Raw genomic sequence first — 21,416 nt, 5'->3', positions numbered from 1 at the left:
TGGAAGGATGAAGTGGGATCCAATGTGTAGAAATTAACATGGATTTTCGTTATAAAGTTATAATATCATCCTAACACGATAAAATCCATCCTCCAAATATAAAAATTTGCTCTTTTTAGCTTAGCAATTAAAAATGATTCGAATATTCAGTTTTATCTGAGCTAATCCTTCATCAAATGCCTCATGATGCTTACTTTTTATATTAAAAATGATTCGAATATTCAGTTTTATCTGAACTAATCCTTTATCAAATGCCTCACGATGCTTACTTTTTGTAAATGAATATTCATGACCACATAGTCTGTTGATTTTGTAGAATGACACATTTGATCAAGTCATTAAAGAGTGTACTGAGCACAGCTTACAACTCCAGTCCTTGATCAGGTCATTGGTTTCTCCTGCTAAAAGCTGCATCTTTCTTGTATATTTGTGCTGCATTTGTACGTCATAACAATCTCGCTGCTCTTTTATACAGGAAAATTGAGGAGCAGAACCTGGACATTCAAACAACAAGAAATGAGGATCACTTTGGTGCTGTTGTACATCACCTCTCCATAGCTCGCAACAAACGCTGCCTCATGGCTTACATGTATAGAGCACTCGACACACAATAACCTTTTTCCTTCATCTTGAGAGTAACATAATCTTTGTAGTCGAGGAAAATGCGGTACCTCCCCTAACAAAATTTGCTGCAATTTAACAGGTATAATAGAGCTGAAATCATTCAGAGCCTGAGGTGGAAAATTGGTCCCGTTCTTCCCCAGGAAATTCAAGAAAAGCTCAACTATTCAGAAGAAGAGTATTTCAAGGGTCACTCTTTAGCCATAGAGTCCTACATGTCAGAGCTGGATATAGATTTGATCGTGGTATGCGCCCATGTTTTTCGTATACATTTCTAAACGCATATATTACATTTGAGCTCATTCATACTAAAGAACTTTGGCAACATTTCTAGGATATGGTTCCTCCCAAGGATCCCTATATTCAAGTAAAGGTACTGGATAATATCGGTGAAGTTTGCCTTGGAGACCATTCGATCTCTCTTACGAAGCACTCGTTACATTTCCTTAGGAGAAACGATGCTGAATCATTTATTTCACAGGTTTGCAACCTTCAATGCAGCATCATATATCCTCTCCTATGACATCCCTTTCTAATTAGCCTTTCTATTTCTATAACAGGGTCTCATGGAAGAGTTTATAGAGTGAAGTGGGATTGTTGGTCGGTCGCTGATCTCTGTAAGCTGTTATTCTTTATCCCAGCTAGTACTACTTCACCTTTCATTTTCTGTAAGCTGTGTTATTCTTTATCCCAGCTAGTACTACTTCACCTTTCATTTTTCTGTTTGTATCCGCTAGGGAATTTGCACTGGGGATAGGGATCCTATAGATGTATCTGTAATGTGAGTCCTTGCTGTTGCCTGGATATCACACATATACATTGGATGTCAAGTTACATATTCCATCATTGATGGCCAACATGTCTCTGCAGTCTGTTGGTGCCATTGCTCAGTAGCACACACAACCAATATTTTGCAATATCCAGAATTTATTTTCACGAAATTTAGATGGCTTGCAGAGCTTTAACATTCAATTAAGAGAACCACCTGTTGCCATCTTCTCTTTGTGAGAACTAAACCTAACACTAGGGCACTCATGTTCATAAACGGCACACCTCGGAAACCCTCAATTCAACAAAACTAAATACAGAGCGCACCACAGCCTTCAAAGTGAAACTATATAGTGCAGAAACTGCAACATAAATACCCATCTTATATTTATGAGATTATAACAAGTAGCTGATGTACATATGATTGCTATTTACCACTAAGGTAAATTATTTACTTGAACATTATAAAAGCACACATACAGTTCCCCTTCCTCCTCCATACTAGTGAGTTGGGGAGATGAAGGGCCTTAATACAATAATTATAGCTGACATTCTACAAGAGTCCTCTGTTACACTACACAGTATTTCTAGTCACACCAAAAGCTGAACAGGATAAAAGAGTGACAGCTTGTAGGTGTCATCAAACTGGTTCTTTCTAGTAATAATCCCCACTTTGCTCCATTCTGGTAGCTTGATTTACTACATAGCAACATTCTATCTTCAGCAACTTGCCAAGAGTACCATTACTGCCAGAAACACAATCATACATTAGCATAAATTACACTCAAGATAACAATAAACAACAATAAACAGAGCATAATCACAATTCTTATTACACTAAAATATTCTTTAAATTCTTTGAAGAAGACTTCAGAATTTTAATAAGGAAGATATATAACAAACAATCCACGATATGGAAAGGCAAAAATATATTATAGGGCTTAGATAATCTAGATACAAATATTATAGATAAATCAGGAACCAAGAATAAATGACATTAAGGGATTAGGGTTCCATACCTTCTTCCTATATGTATGGAGCATGAGGTACTGTGTGGTTCCTTCAATAGTACAGTGAACCTGTATTAAAGGGGAAGAAAAAGAGAATAAGAGCTAGTTCTAAATATTTCATCCTATTTTTGTCAATACAAATCTTGTTCCTAGACGTTGGTATTTCAATTTACCTTGCCACCATTCTCCTCTTGAATGTTTAGGGTCTGGATAGTAATAACCATCCTTTTTATCCAGCTTGTCCTAAACAAATTAGAAGCGATAAAGTTGAGGAACTGACATCATCTTTCAAATACCTTAATCTATAACCAAGCATTGTGAAAACATATGTATGATATTATTTATCACTTATCACTTACATAACTTCCAGCTTGACGGTTGGTTGACGGGTTAGGGTAGTAATCGTCTCTGCAACCATAATCCACAGACGAACTCATCGAGCATGGTTCCGATACTTCACAAAACACCACTGCATTACCACTTCTCTGGGATGTCGTATGGCTTTTGCTAGATTTTCCTTGAGAGTAGCCATCTGAAGAATTCATTTCTTATTAAACTTCAGGGCTTCGATTTTGAATATAAAAAAGAAACTTAATGTATATACCGTCTTAAACAACAATTTATATGGCAAAATTCGTACTAATTTCCTCATGCAGTTACAAGTACAGTTCCCTGATTTTCATAATACAAATGATCAGAAATAAGACACTCTTTAGCTATAACAACGAAGCTAGTGATTAAATTCATCACCTTTTTAAATAAATAAATAAATAATCTAGACATATGTTATATCACACTTGTCATTTCTGCAAGAGTTAACTAGCAAGTGACAGATGAATTTTAATTTTAGCTCCTAGAAAACAAAGAAGCAAGATAAGCATATTCATCAACCTGCAGGTGCTTTCCAACTTTGACCTTCACATCCCTGTCTCTTAGAAGAATCCTGAAGGCACAACACAAGGGAAATTATTAACAAACCAGAACAAAACCCAATTCAAATTAATGTCACAGGATAAATGAAAAAGACCCATAATCCCAAAATCTCCAATCTACACAGCGAAAAAAAAAAAAAACTACACATTACCGGGTGTGAGTTTGGGGGGAAGAGATCACTGAGGACATCAGGGAACTTAGAATTAGGCTGTTGCTTAACAGGGAAGTAACTGTCGACAAAAGCCTTCGCTGCCTTCTTGTTATCCTCCATCTCGACCCAAGACTTAAAAACTAGAACCAAGCTGAATCAAAGCTTGTTTCTTGTTTCCTCAAAAGGAGAAGAGGAGGGTTTATTTTAAGGAGAGAAGAAGAAGATAGAAGGGCATAAGAACATGTGAAGAAAGAGGTGGTGATGGTTCCTTCAACGAGGACAGGGGGCAGCATTTAAAGCCTCCTCCCTCGCCCTCCTTCCTTCCCTCTCTCTCTCTCTCTCTCTCTCCCCCCCTTTTCTCTCTCTAGATACTCTTCCACCGACCAAGCTATATCTAAATTCCCACAATATCTGAAATTAAATCCCCAAATATCCTCTTAATTATTATTCACTATATGCGCATATTGCATCTATTCTCCCTCCCTCCCTCTCTCACATATCAATGGAGTGAATCTTACCATATACTCTTTCAAGTTGGTCAATGTCTCCTTTCTTTTCTTGCTTATCTATTCTTCTATAATAATGGGAGGACCCAAGAATTAGTATTCACACCACAATAAATATCACGGTTTATTTACTGTAGCACATAGCATCCGAAGAAATTATTTTAAAAATCACTGTAACATTTTAAAATATATCACTGTAGCAGAGGCGGGATGCTGCATTTTTAAAAAAAAATACTGTAGCAACAGAATAAACGTCGTAGCATTCAAAACATTGAAGCAATTAAAAACAGGATTACTGTAGAGATAAAAAAAAGGGAAGGCCGTGTTGCGCACGGGGCGCACACACTAGTTACCTTTATATTTTACTTGTTTCAACTGAATTTCTATTGTTTGATATTGTAATATTATATATACGAATATTTTCTACCACTTACGTTGTATTGATTTAGAATTGATAGTGATAGGCGCATTTTGTTTTATATATCCTTCCCATGATTGTTGAGCATTTACTGGGTTTTTTTTTTCATTTCGGCTAGTATGTTCATGAAGTTTTCAATTTTCTCTTTCTTTTAATTAATGTGAAGCGTGGGCCAAAGGGCCGTCGGGGTCGGGGGCCCAAGTAAGTCGGTGGCGGTTGACGCGTGTGCGATAGGATATAAACGGCCGGAACTCCATCTGGTTTGCGGTCGGTTGATGCTTTCTGTTTGTCTGAGTCGTCTGACTCTCAATTGAACTCAATTGGATTGAGTTTGGACCTTTTTTTTTTGTTTGATATTTTCCTTTTCCTTTTTTATTAAAATGGCATCTCTCTTAGAAAGCACATTGGTTGGTGACGTGGAAAGTGGAGCAGTCAAATGTGCAGTGAGATTTTTTTTTATTCAGTCTTGCCCGAATCCAAATCCAAATCCACAGAAACTTTGTACCTTTTTAAAAGAATTAAAGATCTGGATCAAAACTTATTATTTTATGGAACGGTCTTTCTAACATGTGTCTATATAGATGAATGCTAAGAGTGAACCATATTAATTTGTACTAATTTCTCTTGATTTTCATCTCTCTATCTCTTTCATTGTCTAATAATTTCTCATGGGCAACCGTTAGAAAAACCCTTTACACAAATACAAATATAAGAGTACGATGAAAAAGGGTAAAAAATTATTTAGCGAAGATTTCTTTAATTTAATTTAAATTATTTTTTTTCGTACTGAAGATATCTATAAGCACTTTTAAAGCTCATCCAATTCTTTCAACACGTGACACACTGTGTACGAGTGTTATCTGACCTGCGAATTCTTTGTGACAAACAAACAATATTTATATGCCACGAGAATAGTTTACTTGGTTACCGCCCATCAATAATGTGCATTGGACATTTCTTGGTTTCAAAACAAAGTTATAATCTTTTTTTTTTTTCCTTTTTTTTTCTTTGAATGTTTTAGATGAAAGAACCGTCTAAAATGTTTGAGTAGATAACTTCTAATTGTCAAACTATGAACGTCAGCTAATTTATGAACTAATGTGTCACGAGTTAGATTTTTCCTACGATCCAGATGAACAAGAAAAGTTTTCTATTCTTCTTCCCTAAGAAAGATAGATGATATACTTTTGTTTATGTATTGGCATTATTATGCTTGGAGCTTGTGGTTTCTTTTGTATTGAAAAAATGTGTATATCCACTTTTAATTAGCGTCCTTTTTCGTAATACGTCTTGTTTTTGGAATTTAAATGCTTATCATAATCAAGTAGGAATTCTCTTATATCAGTTGATTGTGGCATATGGTTGTTGGGAAAACTCGGTCTTTCCCGCCTCGTGAAGTTAAGATAGACACTTATAAATTAAGATAGTAATGAGAGCACAAGAGTTTATGGTCATCCAATATGGATGTTCTTCCACTATACAAAAGAATAGTAGGATTACAAGAATTTATATTTTACAAAATTGTCTCACTTCGGTGGCTCACTCGAGCTTGAGGATTAGGTCTCTCAAGCTATATCACTTCTCTCTCAAAGAGGCTCTCTAACTCTCTATATTAGAGGTTTTCTCTCACTATAGGAAGTTGATTGTTTTCTTGTTTTAGATGGATAGGAATAAAGGCTTCCACCCCTATTTATACTACCTCACCTTCATAATAAGTGGTGGGGATTAATTTGATCTAAGGGTGGAGATTAGCTCTTTAGAATTCTCCACACATATCTTTACTTTCTAGAGATTTCTAAGGAATCTCTACACTTCTCCATTCTATTTCATACTCTTCCAGAATGTTCCAGAAGGCTCTACACTTCTCTAGAATATTCTAGAGGATTCCACACGCTTCTAGAGAATTCTACACTTCTCTAGAGCTCTCCAAAAAGTTCTAGAATTTTCTAAAATCTTTCCAATTAAGAAGGGATCCCAACAAATCTCCCCCTCCCGACTTAATTGAGACGTAGTAGCAAAACAACACATTGACAGTAATCTTCAAACTTCTTGGATGGTATTACCTTGGTCATCATGTCTGACCAGTTTTCATCTGTGTGAACCTTGTCAAGATGTATGTGCTTTTTTCGAGAGCTCCTCGGATCCGGTGATACCGTGTATCAATGTGCTTTGTGCGGGAATGAAAAGTTGAATTCTTTGCTAAGTAAATTGCACTTTGGTTGTCACGCTTCAAGACATACCTGTTTTGATCTATTCCCAGCTCAAGCAACAAATTCTTCATCCACAGCATCTCCTTGCAAGCTTCAGTAGCTACGATGTACTCTGCCTCGGTAGTGGACAATACAACGCACTTTTGTAACTTTGATTGCCAGGAAACGGCTCCCCCTGCAAACATAGTTAGGTATACTGACGTTGATTTCCTAGAATCAATGTTACCGGCCAAGTCAGCATCTGTGTATCCCTCTAGTACATGTTTTCCATTTCCAAAGCATAAATACTTCTTCGAAGTACCGCATAGATACCAGATGATCCATTTGACTGCAGCCTAGTGTTCCTTTCCCGAATTAGCCAAGAAGCGACTAACAACACCAACTGCATAGGCGATATCGGGTCTTGTGCATATCATGGACTCAAGGTTTGTCCATAATTCATAAGCATTTGTATAAGTAGAAACATGTTCAAAGAGAGTTTTATCAATATACTTACGAATCATAGCAACGACCTTCCGATTTGCAGCTCTCACTTTGCATCGCTCTTGCCTACTACATTGGTTTTGTGGATGATAGGCTCATGTAAATCCTTACAGTATAGATGGTCATCCATCATCGGCTTCCAGTATGAGTAGTTGTTGGCCGTGCGCTTGAACATGTCTCCATCGTGAGTGACGTTATCCTCCATCTTGAACTTCACGAGCTAACGATGACTTCGGACGAACCTAGCTCTGATACCACTATTGGGAAAACACGGTCTTTCCCGCCTCGTGAAGTTAAGATAGACACTTATAAATTAAGATAATAATGGGAGCACAAGAGTTTATGGTCCTCTAATATGAAGGTTCTTCCACTATACAAAAGAATAGTAGGATTACAAGAATTTATATTTTACAAAACTGTCTCACTTCGGTGACTCACTCGAGCTTGAGGATTAGGACTCTCAAGCTATCTCACTTCTCTCTCAAAGAGGCTCTCTAACTCTCTATATTAGAAGTTTTCCTTTACTATAGGAAGTGGATTGTTTTCTTGTCTTGGATGGATAGGAATGAAGGCTTCCACCCCTATTTATACTACTCCATCTTCATAATGAGTGGTGGGGATTAATTTGATCCAAGGGCGAATATTAGCTCTCTAGAATTCTATACACATATCTTTACTTTCTAGAGATTTCTAAGGAAGCTCTACACTCCTCCATTCTATTCCATACTTTTCCAGAATGTTCCAAAAGGCTCCACATATCTCTAGAACATTCTAGAGGATTTCACACGTTTATAGAGAAATCTACACTTCTCTAGAGTTCTCCAGACAGTTCTAGAATTTTGTAAAAACTTCCCAATTAAGGAGGGATCCCAACAATGGTTCTCATGGAGGAGGAGGAGGAGGAGGAGGGAGTTAACGACCCTACAAACCGATGACTCATTTATACCGAATAAAAGTCAAATATTAATGTGACCGACTTGCTCGTAGGAGAAGTTGACATCTTGACAAAAATTCAGACTTTAGCATCGTAGCATCTATTCCCGTAATCTCACCGATGAAAATATTCTTTTCAACCCAAATTATACACAATGGATTGATTCACTCACTTCGAATATTACAGGTAATTCATGATATTTGGAGTCTTTCTCTACTTGGTTTAGGAGAGAGAAACGAAGGAGGAAACTAGCCAGTTCTATATCATCACATATTGTTTAGAAATTTATCAGTAAATTAAAAAGAAAATTATGAATAAAGATAGATAAAAATGAAGGGATTAAGATAGATGGCAGGTCGCAACCAAGGGCTCCACCACCGGCCCCGACCGTCTCGAAGAGTCGCCGCGTGCCATCCGAGGAGTTCTTTTATGTTATGCGCAGCATGCGTACATGCCTCGCTTTCACTGTCTCATGTTATCGTGTATATAAGTTGGAGATGCTAATTCATTGATAACAACGTTTCACCGAGAAAAAACTTTGTGACGAGTGATCATCCGCGCCATGTGAATTCATGACAAGACGTTTAACAAGTTGAATTGATTTAAATTTATATCAAGAGTGCTGCGATGACAAGGATTTGTAGTAAACACATGTTTACATCACAGTTCTATATTGAAAAAGAATTGAAGTATTGTGAGCTGATATATACCATTATGCTCTTGACTGATGCGTCGCTCTTGTCATACGCATCTTTGTCTTCACACTAGATTATCAACATATCTGTAATTATAACTGTTGCACGCAGCGGAAATTTCGGCAGCACAACAAGAGAGTTAGGTCGCAATAGGAATTCTCGTTTCACCAGGGAAACAAGAACCAAAAGCAAAATATCCCAACAAAGTGGGATATCAGTTCTTCCTCTCATCAGTTCTAGGACTGACTTGTCGAGGGAAACTAAATAAACTATTACAATTCACAAAAGCAAGACAAACTTATTTTACGTGGTTCGACAAATTGCCTACGTCCACGGGGCAAGGAGGGGGGAGATGTACTATTAGAAGGAGAGAATACAACTAGGGTTTACAATCACATAACTTAAACTCTCAAACATGCTCTCAGATCCCTCACACAAATATCTCCCTCAAAAGGATGCACAAACCCTCTCAAATCGTCTCCTGCACGCCGCCTAAAAAGAGAGAACAAAAGCTTCTGATTTTTCCCATCTGCTCGTGCTTGCACGCTGCCAATGAAGGAAAAAAAGCCGACTGCACAAACCCCTTTTTCGCACTCAGCCGCAACCCCAAAAGAAAAAAAATGCCGACGTTGTTCCTTGTCCTATTTTGCTACACGAAACCCTAGGCAATATGTAGGCAATCCTCGGGTGGGCCTTTCGTTCTCGGGTGGGTTTTTCGTTCAGTCCCCACACAATGAAGAAACGCGTTTTGCTGCTATTTAATTGAGCCCCCCACCCACGTGCTTCACAATAACCATCAGTCTAGATATGTGTTACGTCGGCGACACATCAGTTAAGAACGTGAATGAATGGAGAATTGCTCGTTGCCAAATTAGAAACACTAATGAAAAAAAAAAGAGTCAACGGCTAAATTTTTCTAGGTACCAATTTTACCAAGTTGCTCGGGGGATTAATAAATGGGTGCGCCTAGGCGTACAAGTACCGCATCCAATCCCCTAGAAGAAGCTTCGCGAATATTTTTTGCCCGCACCAAATTAAGCCCTACGCTACACAATCTACGTGCTAATTTTTTTCAAAAGAAAATGGGGAAGTAGCTAGACCCACCAAAAGTCTCAAGGCCCCTCCCCCTATTTAACGAGCCTTTGTCACATGATATATTATGGTACTTTATAGTATCAACTTATGGATAAGGTTCTGATCTAAATCTTCATACATACATACATACATCTTTCACAAGATATGGGCATAGTCAGCCATGACCAGGGCTTTGGTCATAATAGATTCAATCTTAGCTAGCCACTTTAGTATCAACTTATCGATCGATAATATGCTATAATTAGTACTGGACCCTAACCACAAAGCAAGCCACGAAACCATCTAATCAAAACGCATTATGGTTTTCAACAAAAATTGATTGGCGAGTAGACCCACCAAAGGCTCAAGAACCCCCTGTGACCAAGTGAATTAGTCACTTGGCATATGAGGACACTTTTGGTATCATCTTGTGGGGTGTGGCTCATGTTCACCGTTCGTCCAACTTTCCTAAGTTGCCATTTGTTCATTACAGTCCCCTAATTATGAGTCATACATAGTGCAAAAGGGTATGTGCAATTATTAACCACGACGAACAAAGTTTTGATCATGTATATATAATACCAGTGTGCACCCCGTATTAAGCACGACCTTCTCTTTTTTATTGCTACAGTAATCCCGTTTTTTTAATTGCTATAGTATATTTTTTTAAATGCTACAGCGATGTTTTTTCAAATGCCGCGGTATATTTTTAAAGAATGCTATAGTGCCCCCCACGGTAATATCATACTCCCTTTAAAAGCACGAGTTCGGAAAATCTTTTTTAGACAAATATACCCCTTTATAGTTTGAACTACCTTATCTATAATCAAATTCTAATTTTTAATGGTCAATATTACCCTTCACTATTTTGAATATTTTATTTATATCTTAATCTATCCTAATCATAATCATATCTTATCCTAATCCTATGTGAACCATGTTTAGCTTAACAATTTAAAAAAACTAATATTAATAAAATATATAAAACATAAAAATAATATTAGTTTGTTAAGATAAAAAAATTACAAGTAGATAACATATTATAATACATGAAGTATTACAAAAAAACTATAAAAATTTAAAATTGCAGAAAAGACCCTGAAAAGTTAAAAATTATAAAAATCATCCTAATGTCTCAAAACTTAAAATAAAAAACATGAAATTAAAAAATTAACATCAGTTTGCAAAGAATTAAAATTTATAGTTAACACCTCAATGTCTCAAAAATTATAGAAACACCCTCAAAAGTTTAAATTACAGACAAACACATTAAAATTCTAAAATTTTAAAACTTACAAACAACACAGATGAATTCAAGAGATTACCATGATACACCTAAAATTTTTGACATTTAAATTTAAAAATTTTAATTAACACCCTCAATATCTCAAAAATTATAGAAACACCTTTAAAAGTTCAAATTATAAAAAACACCCTAAAATTCTAAAATTTGTAAATAACATAAGATGAATTCAAGATATTACCCTTAGAAACCTAAAAAATTAAAATTTGCCGAAATTAACCTCAAAATTTTTAAAAAACTCATTCAAAATTTAAAAATCGTAAAAAAAAACTAAATTTTCAAAATTTTTAACTAGCACACATCAAATTCGTCGATTGGTAGACCGCTGAAATTTAATATTTTTCAAAATTAATCTATAGTTTTAATAATTGCAAAAGAAACCCTCAAAATTTTAGAGTTACAAGAAATATATATATATATATATATATATATATTAAAATTTCTAATTTAGGGATTTACTATCCATTTTCAGCATCTAAGAATAGTCTAAGTTGATACTGGTAAACAAAAACAATAAGAATTGATTAAAAACATCCGGTTAATGGATAAAATTTTTAAAAATATTATAGATTAAAAATTATCGGCACTATATAAATTAAAGTAATTTCATATAATTTTAGTAATAAGTTGGGGTAGCCAAAATACATTCGTAACATTAATTGATAGATGTTTAAATCCATAGAAATGATAAAACACTATAATATTATACCTTAGCATTAATTGATTTTAATTTAGAAACTTTAATCTTTGACGTTAATAATATTTATAGGGTAAAAGAATACAAGGAATTACATATGGAGAAACTATTAGAATATTTAGAGATAACTTTAAAAGAATTGAGTTATTTCCATTGCAAATGGGAAAGTGATGGAAATAAATCTAAAATTCAGAAAACGTCAATGAATCACTTGAATTGGCATTAACATAAGACATATCTATTAATGAAGCACTGAATGAGTTACATTAAAAAATAATTTAATAACTTTATCCTAATCAAAGAAAAAATCTCCATGGAAGACATAAGAAAAATTAGTAAGTATTCATAAATTCCATACCGTGTTCTTCAAATTAAATATTAATATTATAATCTAAGAGAAATTGGTAATGAATAATGCAGGTATTTAGTTTAGATCTTTATGAAAAATGACAAGGATAGAGCAAAGGTAATATTGTTGAAATAACAGAAATTCTTATTGGATGCACATCAGAAGAATTCATTTTAGAGGAAAATAAAGAGATAGCTTCTAATTTATTTAAGTAATAAATTAGGAACACAAAGAATTTTATATATATGAAATTAATATTTATTCTCATTGAAATAGAAAAAAAAATCAAAGTCTATATTTTGACTAGTTTGTGTTGAACATCATAAGTACATTTAACTTCTTTGTAAAGTTAAATGAGATGATAAAAAATTAACGAGCCCATGAAAGATAATAGCATAAAAAATACAAAATTAGCCTGATGTCACAATTGATGTGGATGATGAAGACAATACTTTAGAATTGCCCGAGAAATGATATATGATAAACCTGAAGAAGGATTGATCTTAACTCAATAAAAAATAAAATAGAAGAAATAAAAATCAATATTTTCTGAATATTTTATAGAATAGTTTAATTATTTTGAGTGAAATTAGGAATCTTTAAAAGGGAGTTTCATGAAATTTTTTTAGTACTTTTATATTCTTATGTGGATGTTTTTATCATATAAAAGTATACTAGAGTTAGCATTAATCTTTAATTTATATTTTTTATGAAGTCTATCAATGATTAAGAATAAACTTCATATTCTCTTTTGCATCGTTTTAACATACTTTAAATCAATCATTTTGACATATTGGTTTTAAATATTCACCTTCCCTGTATAACACTATTTTAATATTTTTCACTTTGCAATGCTATACTTTCTCAAATAAAGCTTAGTTTCATATCGGTCAAAAATAATATGAAAATTCAAATTATTTTTAAATTATATTTGTTTTTTGTCAATTCAAATATCAACATGAAAATTTAAAATGAGTGTATCCCATTTACACAAACATAAAAAAATAATCGGGATGTAAGAGTTTAAAGAAAAAAATAAGCACAAACTGTCAAAAATACTTAATCATGGTATTAAATCACGTGCATTGCACGTGTGTAAAAACTAGTATGTTAAAAATGCTACGGTATCCCGACTATGGCACAAAAGTATTTCTTTGAAAAATGTTACAGTAGTAATACTATAAATAAATTAACGTAGCATTTACACTGTAGCATGAATAGTGATTCTTGGGTTCTGACGACCGACAATTATTATAGGTGAATAGATTCAAGCTCAGCGAGCCACAGCCGCTGGTCCTACGTACCACAGAAATAGTGACAAGTCATCCAGAGCTCCGTGCATCGCTGAAGGAGAGGGAGGAAAGGCGAGGAGCGAGGACAATGATACGCTTGTCTCGTCTCGGATCGCAACTCCATGCGCCTCTGGGGTTCTGATACTCGCGAGGTGTCTCGTCTTGATTCATCCGGCTCGACATGCTGGCCCCAATGTGGATGCTTACGGGCGGCCCTTCGGTCACATGGGTTGGGTCCTAGAAGGGAAAGTACGGGCCTTTGTTGGGCCAGGGGTGGGGCCCAAAGTAGTAGTAGTTGGTGTGTCCATCGGTCGCCCACGTGCCTCCCAGTGGGCTGTAGTCGGATGATTTACGTACTCGGTGACAACGAACACGACCCCTCGGGGGATGGATTTTGGATATAATGGCATCGTTTCTTGGATATATTCGCTTCGTGGGCGAGGCGACTCTCTCGGAGTAAGCACGCGTTCGTCAAATCATCAAATCTAGGGCGTTTGAAAGTGGTGCCGTCTGCGACTTGGCTTATTGTGGCCACGTTTATTAAGCATCGATCAAACAGATTATTTATGGGCCTTCGGGTCCAAGTTCGCCCCTTAAATTATGAATTTTGTCAGTCTTCATGCTTTATGAGCTTATTAAATTAGTCTGCGCGCGGTTACCCCTTAGATTATCATTTACCACTTTGGTACCACGTTATTAATTCATTTTTTTGGGGTTAACTTATGGATATCTTGAGTCAAGCAGTGTTTCAGAGGGCCAAGTGGCACTGAAGTAATAGTTCCGAGGGCAGTGGAGGCTGAAAATAGTTCGGGGAATAAAAAAAAGGAAAAATTGCTTCAAGGCCTCAAATCCCAACTTTGGATGTGCCTCAGCCCCCACCCCCACCAACTTTCAAACATGTACTGCAGCTCATCCTTTCTGAAAAAAATGTGTCCAAGCTCCTCTCCCCAAGTTCTCATGTAAACTCCGAAGAACTTCGCATGGGCACAATAATGTTAACTCTTTTCTGTAACATGTTAACATTTTTTGTAATATGTTAACTCTTTTCTGTAATATGTTAACTCTTACAGCTAACATGTTAGCTGTAAGAGTTAACATGTTAGCTGTTAGAGTTAACATGTTAGCTGTAAGAGTTAATATGTTATCTGTAAGAGTTAACATGTTACAGAAAAGAGTTAACATGTTACAGAAAAGAGTTAACATGCTACAGAAAAGAGTTAACATGCTATATAAAAGAGTTAACATCCACTGACATGAGAAAGAGGAGGGTAAATTCGGGATTTAAGTCAGCTGACATGTCTAATCATGAGCTGACATGTCTAATCAACTGCTGGCATGAGCTGAAATCATGATGGAGGGGCCTGGATACATTATTTTCAAAAAGGAGGGGCTAAAGAACATTTAAAAAAAATAGAAGGGGCTGGGGTACATTGAAAATTTAAATTTAGGACCTAGAAGCAATTATCCCTAAAAGAAGTTGAATTTAATAATTTAAGGGGTAAGATGAGACTATAAGTAGTTCAGGGGATGTAAGGGAAAAAAAATTACACAACCTAGAGAGGCAAGAGAGCATGAAGTCTAGATTATGATATAGTTTATTTTCCTAAAGAGATGATTTTTGAACGCTATATGTAAAGGCATATATAGAAGACATAGATTTTTATTTTCTCTCCCTTATTAATTCATGGTTCTGAATATTATGATTGCAAGATTCAAGGTTCTGGATACTGCCGTTCATTTTCTTATAAGTAGCCTTCGATTAACTTATTTTGATTTTTAACTCTGAAATTTTTTTGCATCTTTAAATAATTTATCTCCTAAATATTTAAGCTCTATGAAATTATTCCGCATAAATCAATCACGTCAATAAACAATACGAATCACTTTTATATATTCTGTTATAAGTAAAGAATTTTAACTTTAAGAGAGAGATGATTTTCAGCATGATTGGTCAGTTTTAATTTTTCAGCTCAGCTATCGCATTCCTCCGAAATATGGTAAAATCTTTCATTATTTATTTATTTTGTGTTCCCATTGAAATCTGAAAGAGAGGGAACACAATTTTGGAACTAATTAGAATAGTCAGACAAATTAGAGGAAACTTCTAGTCGATTGGTCATGGCTGTCATCGGAAAATGTAGGGCCCAGTTCGTAAGAAAACTCCAATTGGGCTGCTTCTTAGCAATCCAATGGGCTAAAATGTCAAACTCTTAAATCCCTTTAGAACACCAACTAGACAAAAATAGTTTTGTTGTTTTCATTATCGCCACTAATAATTAAAAGAGAGACGACAGTGAGACCATATCATCATTAAATAATTCTAACAACCCTAGTATAAAATTTCATATATGTTGTCAAATTTCATAAAATTTCATATATGTTGTCAAATTCAGAGAGAGAGAGAGAGAGAGAGAGAGAGAGAGAGAGAGAGAGAGAGAGAGAGAGAGAGAGAGAGAGACAAAAAAAAACAGGAGAGAGAGAGAGAGAGAGAGAGAGAGAGAGAGAGAATTAATGGATTCTAAGGGAGTTCCCTTCATTCTTTTGCTCTTGGTTTCTTTCCATGCTCACTTCTTCTCAACTTTGATTGTGGATTAGGATATGTGAAGGTTTTGCAATCTCTTGGTATCATATGTCGTTTGCTGCGATTAAGTTGAAGGCAAGAGCACGAGTTCTTGGGATTCAAAGTGCACCAAGTTGGATTGTAGACCTTGGAAAATTTTGTGATTGTTTATCCATTTATTTTTTTAAATGTAGGGTTTTGTGTATGTAAATTATCTAACTCGGATGTTTTTTTTCCTCCCCCTCTCCTTTTCACTTCTTTATGTCCCCCTTTGAGGCCCAATAGTTTAATTCTCCTAGCATAGTGGGCCTCCATTACAAATTCAGATGGCAAATATAAGCCCATTATACGCGGTTGGGCCTTAGAAGTTTGTTGTAACTAGCTTTGTAAATATAATATACCAACTATAACAAGACTTTTGTCAAATTCTAAATATTTTTAGAAACATTATATGAATGAATAAGAAATTTATAATTCAAAAGAATCTAACAATAAGATAAAGGGAAAAATGCTTCCAGACCCCAAATTCGTAACAAGTATGCTTCCCCCTCCCAAGACTTTTTCAACGCTCTAAAAACCCCCAAATTCGTAATAACTATGCTCTGAGCTCCCAAAACACAAAGCCTAAGAATTTTACACAAGTAAAGACTATAATACCCATTCTCTCTCTAATATTATATTCGTAATAACCATACAATCCGTCCTCTCTCCCTCCTCCTTCCCCCACCATTTTTGCCCTAGTCCCCTCTGTCCCTTCTGCAACCCTCGTGGCGGCCGAAGCTCCCCTCCGGTCTCACGCCTCGACCCCTCGCCTCTGCTCGTCGAGATCCTCTATGTCCACCGCTGATCCCAGCGCGGCATCCGCTCGACCCCTCGGCCTCCGCTCGTCGAGAATATTTCATGAAGCTCAGGACCTCAACATTAACCTGTCCCTGCAGCCTGGGCCTCGTCCCGAGCACGCACGAGTTTTCTCGTGTAACTATTGCAGACGGACTTTTTTACAGCACCCAAGCTCTTGGAGGACACCAGAATGCACACAAGCTGGAGCGCAACCTAGCGAAGAGGAGCAGAGAGATGGCTAATGATTGAATTGATCTCGTAATGACACGTGCGAACTTGATGTTGCTTTGTAGCTTCTGAAACTAATGCATCTAGATTTACTAGCAACAGAGTTTCTTCCTGTCACATGTTTTCTTTTTGGGATCTTTTTCTTTTTTTATTTTCCCCCTTCAAAATAAGTTTTCCTGTTCGAAAAAGAATGCCTCTTCTCTCTTGCATCAACGGTATTTTCTTTCTTCACGTTTAGTATACATGTACCCAATGATAGTTATCTTTTCTATTTGCAGATAAGGTTACGGTTGTTAATGTTACGGGTTGTTAAGATTACGGGTTGCTTGTTAAGGTTACGTGTTGCTTGTTAAGATTACGGTTTGCTTGTTAAGGTTACGCGTTGATTGTGAAGATTAAGCTTAACAACCAACCCGTAACCTTAACAACCAACGCGTAACGTTCACAACCAACGTGTACCCTTAACAAGCAAACCCGTAACCTTCACAAGCAACCCGTAAAACCTTCATAAAAATAAAAAAAGGAAGGAAATAGAAAAAAAGCTTTAATTTTTTGTACTTCTACTATAATAATTCATAACTTCATAAAAATAAAAAGCAGTAACAATTCTACATTTTCCTTCAGAAAATTCATGCTTACATCACCACATAAAACTGTGCAATGTATGATTACTTTCATTTTACCACTCAACACTCACTGAGGAGGTGGACTGCCATGGTTTTGAGACCGTTGACAGGGTAGAGGAAAAAGACGATGATGCATACATTTGTTTTAGGTAGTGGGAGTGAGCTAGATTTTGTAATAATATTTCACTTTTAATTTTAATGAAATTTTCAAAAGCCAAATGATTTATGTGTTGGTTGTTAAGGTTACAGGTTGCTTGTTAAGGTTACACGTTGGTTGTTAAGGTTACATGTTGGTTGTTAAAGTTATATGCGTTGGTTGTTAAGGTTTCAGGTTGCTTGTTAAGGTTACGTGTTGGTTGTTAATTAAGGTTACGAATTTTCAAAAGCCAAACGATTTACGTGTTGGTTGTTAAGGTTACAGGTTGCTTGTTAAGGTTACACGTTGGTTGTTAAGGTCACGTGTTGGTTGTTAAAGCTAAGGTTACACGTTGGTTGTTAAGGTTACGGATTACTTGTTAAGGTTACGGTTAACCTTAACAACCAACGCGTAACTTTAACAAGCAACCCGTAACCTTAACAGCCAACGCGAAACCTTAACAAGCAATCCGAAACCTTAACAAACAACGCGTATAACCTTAACAAGCAACGCGTATAACCTTAACAACCAACACGTAACCTTAACAAGCAACGCGTATAACCTTAACAACCAACGCATAATTTCAACCAGAAACAGATGAAACATGAGTAACCTTAACAAGCAACGCGTATAACCTTAACAACCAACACGTAACCTTAACAAGCAACGCGTATAACCTTAACAACCACGGTAAATTTCCCTGCAGAAAAAGATGAATGAAGTATTTAACACACACGCACAAGTTGTATGAAAAGACATAAAATATAATAATTTCCAAGAACGACAGCACTATAGATGGTGGGGGATGATGGACCTGAGGGATGGAGAGGGGGGTTTGATGTGTCGTCTGGGGGAGGAGGGATTGGGTTGGGAACAGAGGCGAGGGGTTGAGCGGAGGCCGCGCTGGGATCGGCGGTGGACACGGAGGATCTCGGCGAGCGGAGGCGAGGGGTCGAGGCGTGAGACCGGAGAGGAGCTTCGGCCGCCACAAGGGTTGCAGAAGGGACGGAGGGGGCAAGGGCAAAAATGGTGGGGGAGGGAGGAGGGAGAGAGGACGGATTGTATGGTTATTACGAATATAATATTAGAAAGAGAATGAGTATTATAGTCTTTACCTGTGTAAAATTCTTGGGCTTTGTGTTTTGGGGGCTCATAGCATAGTTATTACGAATTTGAAGGTTTTTAGAGCGTTGAAAAAGTCTTGGGAGGGGGAAGCATACTTGTTACGAATTTGGAGGCTGGAAGCATTTTTCCCTAAGATAAAATACAAAGTGGTCCATAGAAGAATACAATAGTATCCAATGTTGTCATTATTTATTAACTTTTCCCGACCAAATTTCTTCTCAGAGCTGCAGCGGTTCAAGTGACAGCTTTGCTCTATTATTATAATTGAAATGAAGAGTCATTCCTTTTGTTGCCAAGACAGCTAAAAACACTCTGCCACCAGTCACGTTACCAGCTGGCAATGGACCACTCAATTTTTTCGTCAAATATATCATAGGAATAACTAAGTTAATTGGAATATAAATGCAATGTTTATTGTAGACAACGAGCTCAAAGTCAAATAAGGATTTAATGAGAACCACCTCTGTGGAAATAAAATGGTTTGTATTATACATGACAGATAAGAGAGGTAACGTTCAGAAAATGGGAATATTTTGATAGAATTTGCACTTTTCATATTCATCCTTTTATTCGCTTCACAGGATATTTTGATGTTCTAGGTACTTATTCTTGGTTGGGGATGTGTACTATTTTTGTAACAACCAATTTTATCTAATTTAGCTGGTTGGATTACTATTTTGGTAATCCATCTTTTTTCTCAAAAAAAAAATAATAATAATAATGAATTTAGAATCAAAATACATAAGAAGCAATGTTTTTTTTTTCACGGTTAAAAGAAGCAGGGCACCATCTTCATACGTAAGAATATATTTTTTATCTAATAAATTGTTTTTGAAATATACTTTTCTTAATGAAACTCATAAAACCGTCTTCACTATATTCTATTCAAAAGCGCATTCTATTTTCATGGAGAAACACTCAATTTATAGGGGCATCATTCTCTCAATCACCATCGTTTCAAACCTCCCTCAAATTAATCTACTCATTAATTGCAAAATAATTGGCATTAACAGCCCAATATAAAGTTTGATCAAGAGCCCATTGATTCTTTCTTAATAGCTATTAATGTCAATTATTTAATCATTTCACACATGGTTTTTCCGTTGATTTGATCAACCTTACTAACAGCGATACGTGAAAATGAAGATTCAAAACTAACTAAAAGACAAAAAACGGTTACAAATTAATAATACAATTATTAGAAGCATATAGACATTGTAATTACTAAACTATTTCTCTTTTCTACTCATGTACGGGTCACAACATCTTGCTCCTAGACAGCTATCTAGATATATAATATGTGAACGTTTTCTACTCATGTACGGGTTACAAAGTAATAATATAATTATTTTCTTCGACCAGACCCGCATTTGGACTTGCGACTGTCTCACTTTGGCATAAACGTGTCTGCTGTGTGTTCTATATCACCATTGATTCTTTCTTAATAGCTATTAATGTCAATTATTTAATCATTCCACACATGGTTTTTCGGTTGATTTGATCAACCTAGCTTACTAACAGCGATACGTGAAAATGAAGATTCAAAATTAACTAAAAGACAAAAACGGTTACAAATAATACAATTAAATTACAAATAATATAATATGTGAAAGTTTTTCTAAGAAGTAAATAAATGCTTTATTAATGGTACATAAAATATCCCATTATTTCTTTTTTCATCACAAACGCCGTAGCCATATAATCGTAATCCACAACTTCTTTCTCCGTTGGCTCTTTATTTTGATGCCATGGAACACGTGTAATGTTTCCTATACGGGAGTCCGCATAGATTATCAGGCCGTCGCAAGAGCTGAGCTGTCTGCGGGAGAACACGTCCTCGCAGCTGTCTTTGTCCGATCCGACCCTCTTCACTTAACTATCGCGCGCGCCGCGCGTTTCCCACCAAAAAAAATAAAAATAAATAAATAAATAAATAAAAACTTTTTACAGACGACACCCACCAACAATTTCAAATTACAATCCGGGCATCTCGGTTCTATTCTGCTAATCTTTTATATAAAATCCCCCAACTGCGCTAAAAACGCCCTTTTTCTCGCTATGCCGTTTAGAATCTCGAATTAAAACTCAGGCGAGTATTATTTCGATCTCTTTCGATTTGATGCGTTTCTTCTCAGATTTATCCCCCTCATCGATCGCTTTCGTTTGGTTCTAGATCGGGGGAGGTGCTATGGCCCACAGAGTGGATCACGAGTACGATTACCTGTTCAAGATCGTCCTCATCGGCGACTCCGGCGTCGGGAAATCCAACATCTTGTCGAGATTCACGAGGAACGAGTTCTGTCTGGAGTCCAAGTCGACGATCGGGGTCGAGTTCGCTACCAGGACTCTTCAGGTGAGAGGTCTAAGCTCCCTGATCTGCGATCTTTGCTCGTTTCAGCTTTTAGATTTGACCTAGTTCTTGTAATTTGAGCATCCACGCTATCTCGAAGGGATCGA

General features: G+C 36.2%; 3 protein-coding genes across 3 annotated transcripts in view; 2 read left to right on the top strand and 1 right to left on the bottom strand.

Moving 5' to 3' along the window:
• Positions 1–4,961, top strand: part of LOC109820109 (DNA replication complex GINS protein PSF1-like) — a 5,267-nt gene extending 306 nt beyond the window's left edge. Inside the window, exons 2-7 of the mRNA XM_020386184.1 lie at positions 317–384; positions 476–589; positions 704–866; positions 956–1,102; positions 1,182–1,238; positions 4,574–4,961. Of these exons, the coding sequence (XP_020241773.1) occupies positions 317–384; positions 476–589; positions 704–866; positions 956–1,102; positions 1,182–1,208 (519 nt within the window). The 3' untranslated portion in view covers positions 1,209–1,238; positions 4,574–4,961. The remainder of the gene's footprint in view (positions 1–316; positions 385–475; positions 590–703; positions 867–955; positions 1,103–1,181; positions 1,239–4,573) is intronic.
• Positions 1,358–4,497, bottom strand: LOC109820110. Its single transcript, XM_020386185.1, has 6 exons — positions 3,484–4,497; positions 3,291–3,342; positions 2,759–2,931; positions 2,573–2,642; positions 2,409–2,468; positions 1,358–2,135 (listed from the first exon to the last, which is right to left on the bottom strand). Exons 1-5 carry the CDS (start codon positions 3,601–3,603, stop codon positions 2,452–2,454), a joined length of 432 nt encoding a protein of 143 aa, XP_020241774.1. The 5' UTR covers positions 3,604–4,497; the 3' UTR covers positions 1,358–2,135; positions 2,409–2,451.
• The window catches only part of LOC109819999 (ras-related protein Rab2BV-like), a 2,985-nt gene continuing 2,503 nt past the window's right edge, over positions 20,935–21,416 (top strand). Inside the window, exons 1-2 of the mRNA XM_020386030.1 lie at positions 20,935–21,048; positions 21,133–21,312. Of these exons, the coding sequence (XP_020241619.1) occupies positions 21,148–21,312 (165 nt within the window). The 5' untranslated portion in view covers positions 20,935–21,048; positions 21,133–21,147. The remainder of the gene's footprint in view (positions 21,049–21,132; positions 21,313–21,416) is intronic.

The sequence above is a fragment of the Asparagus officinalis genome, chromosome 8, assembly GCF_001876935.1.
Source record: "Asparagus officinalis chromosome 8, Aspof.V1, whole genome shotgun sequence".
Lineage (NCBI taxonomy): Eukaryota > Viridiplantae > Streptophyta > Magnoliopsida > Asparagales > Asparagaceae > Asparagus > Asparagus officinalis.
The sequence above is the reverse complement of the archived record's forward strand: the minus strand, read 5'-3'. Positions and strand labels throughout refer to the sequence as shown.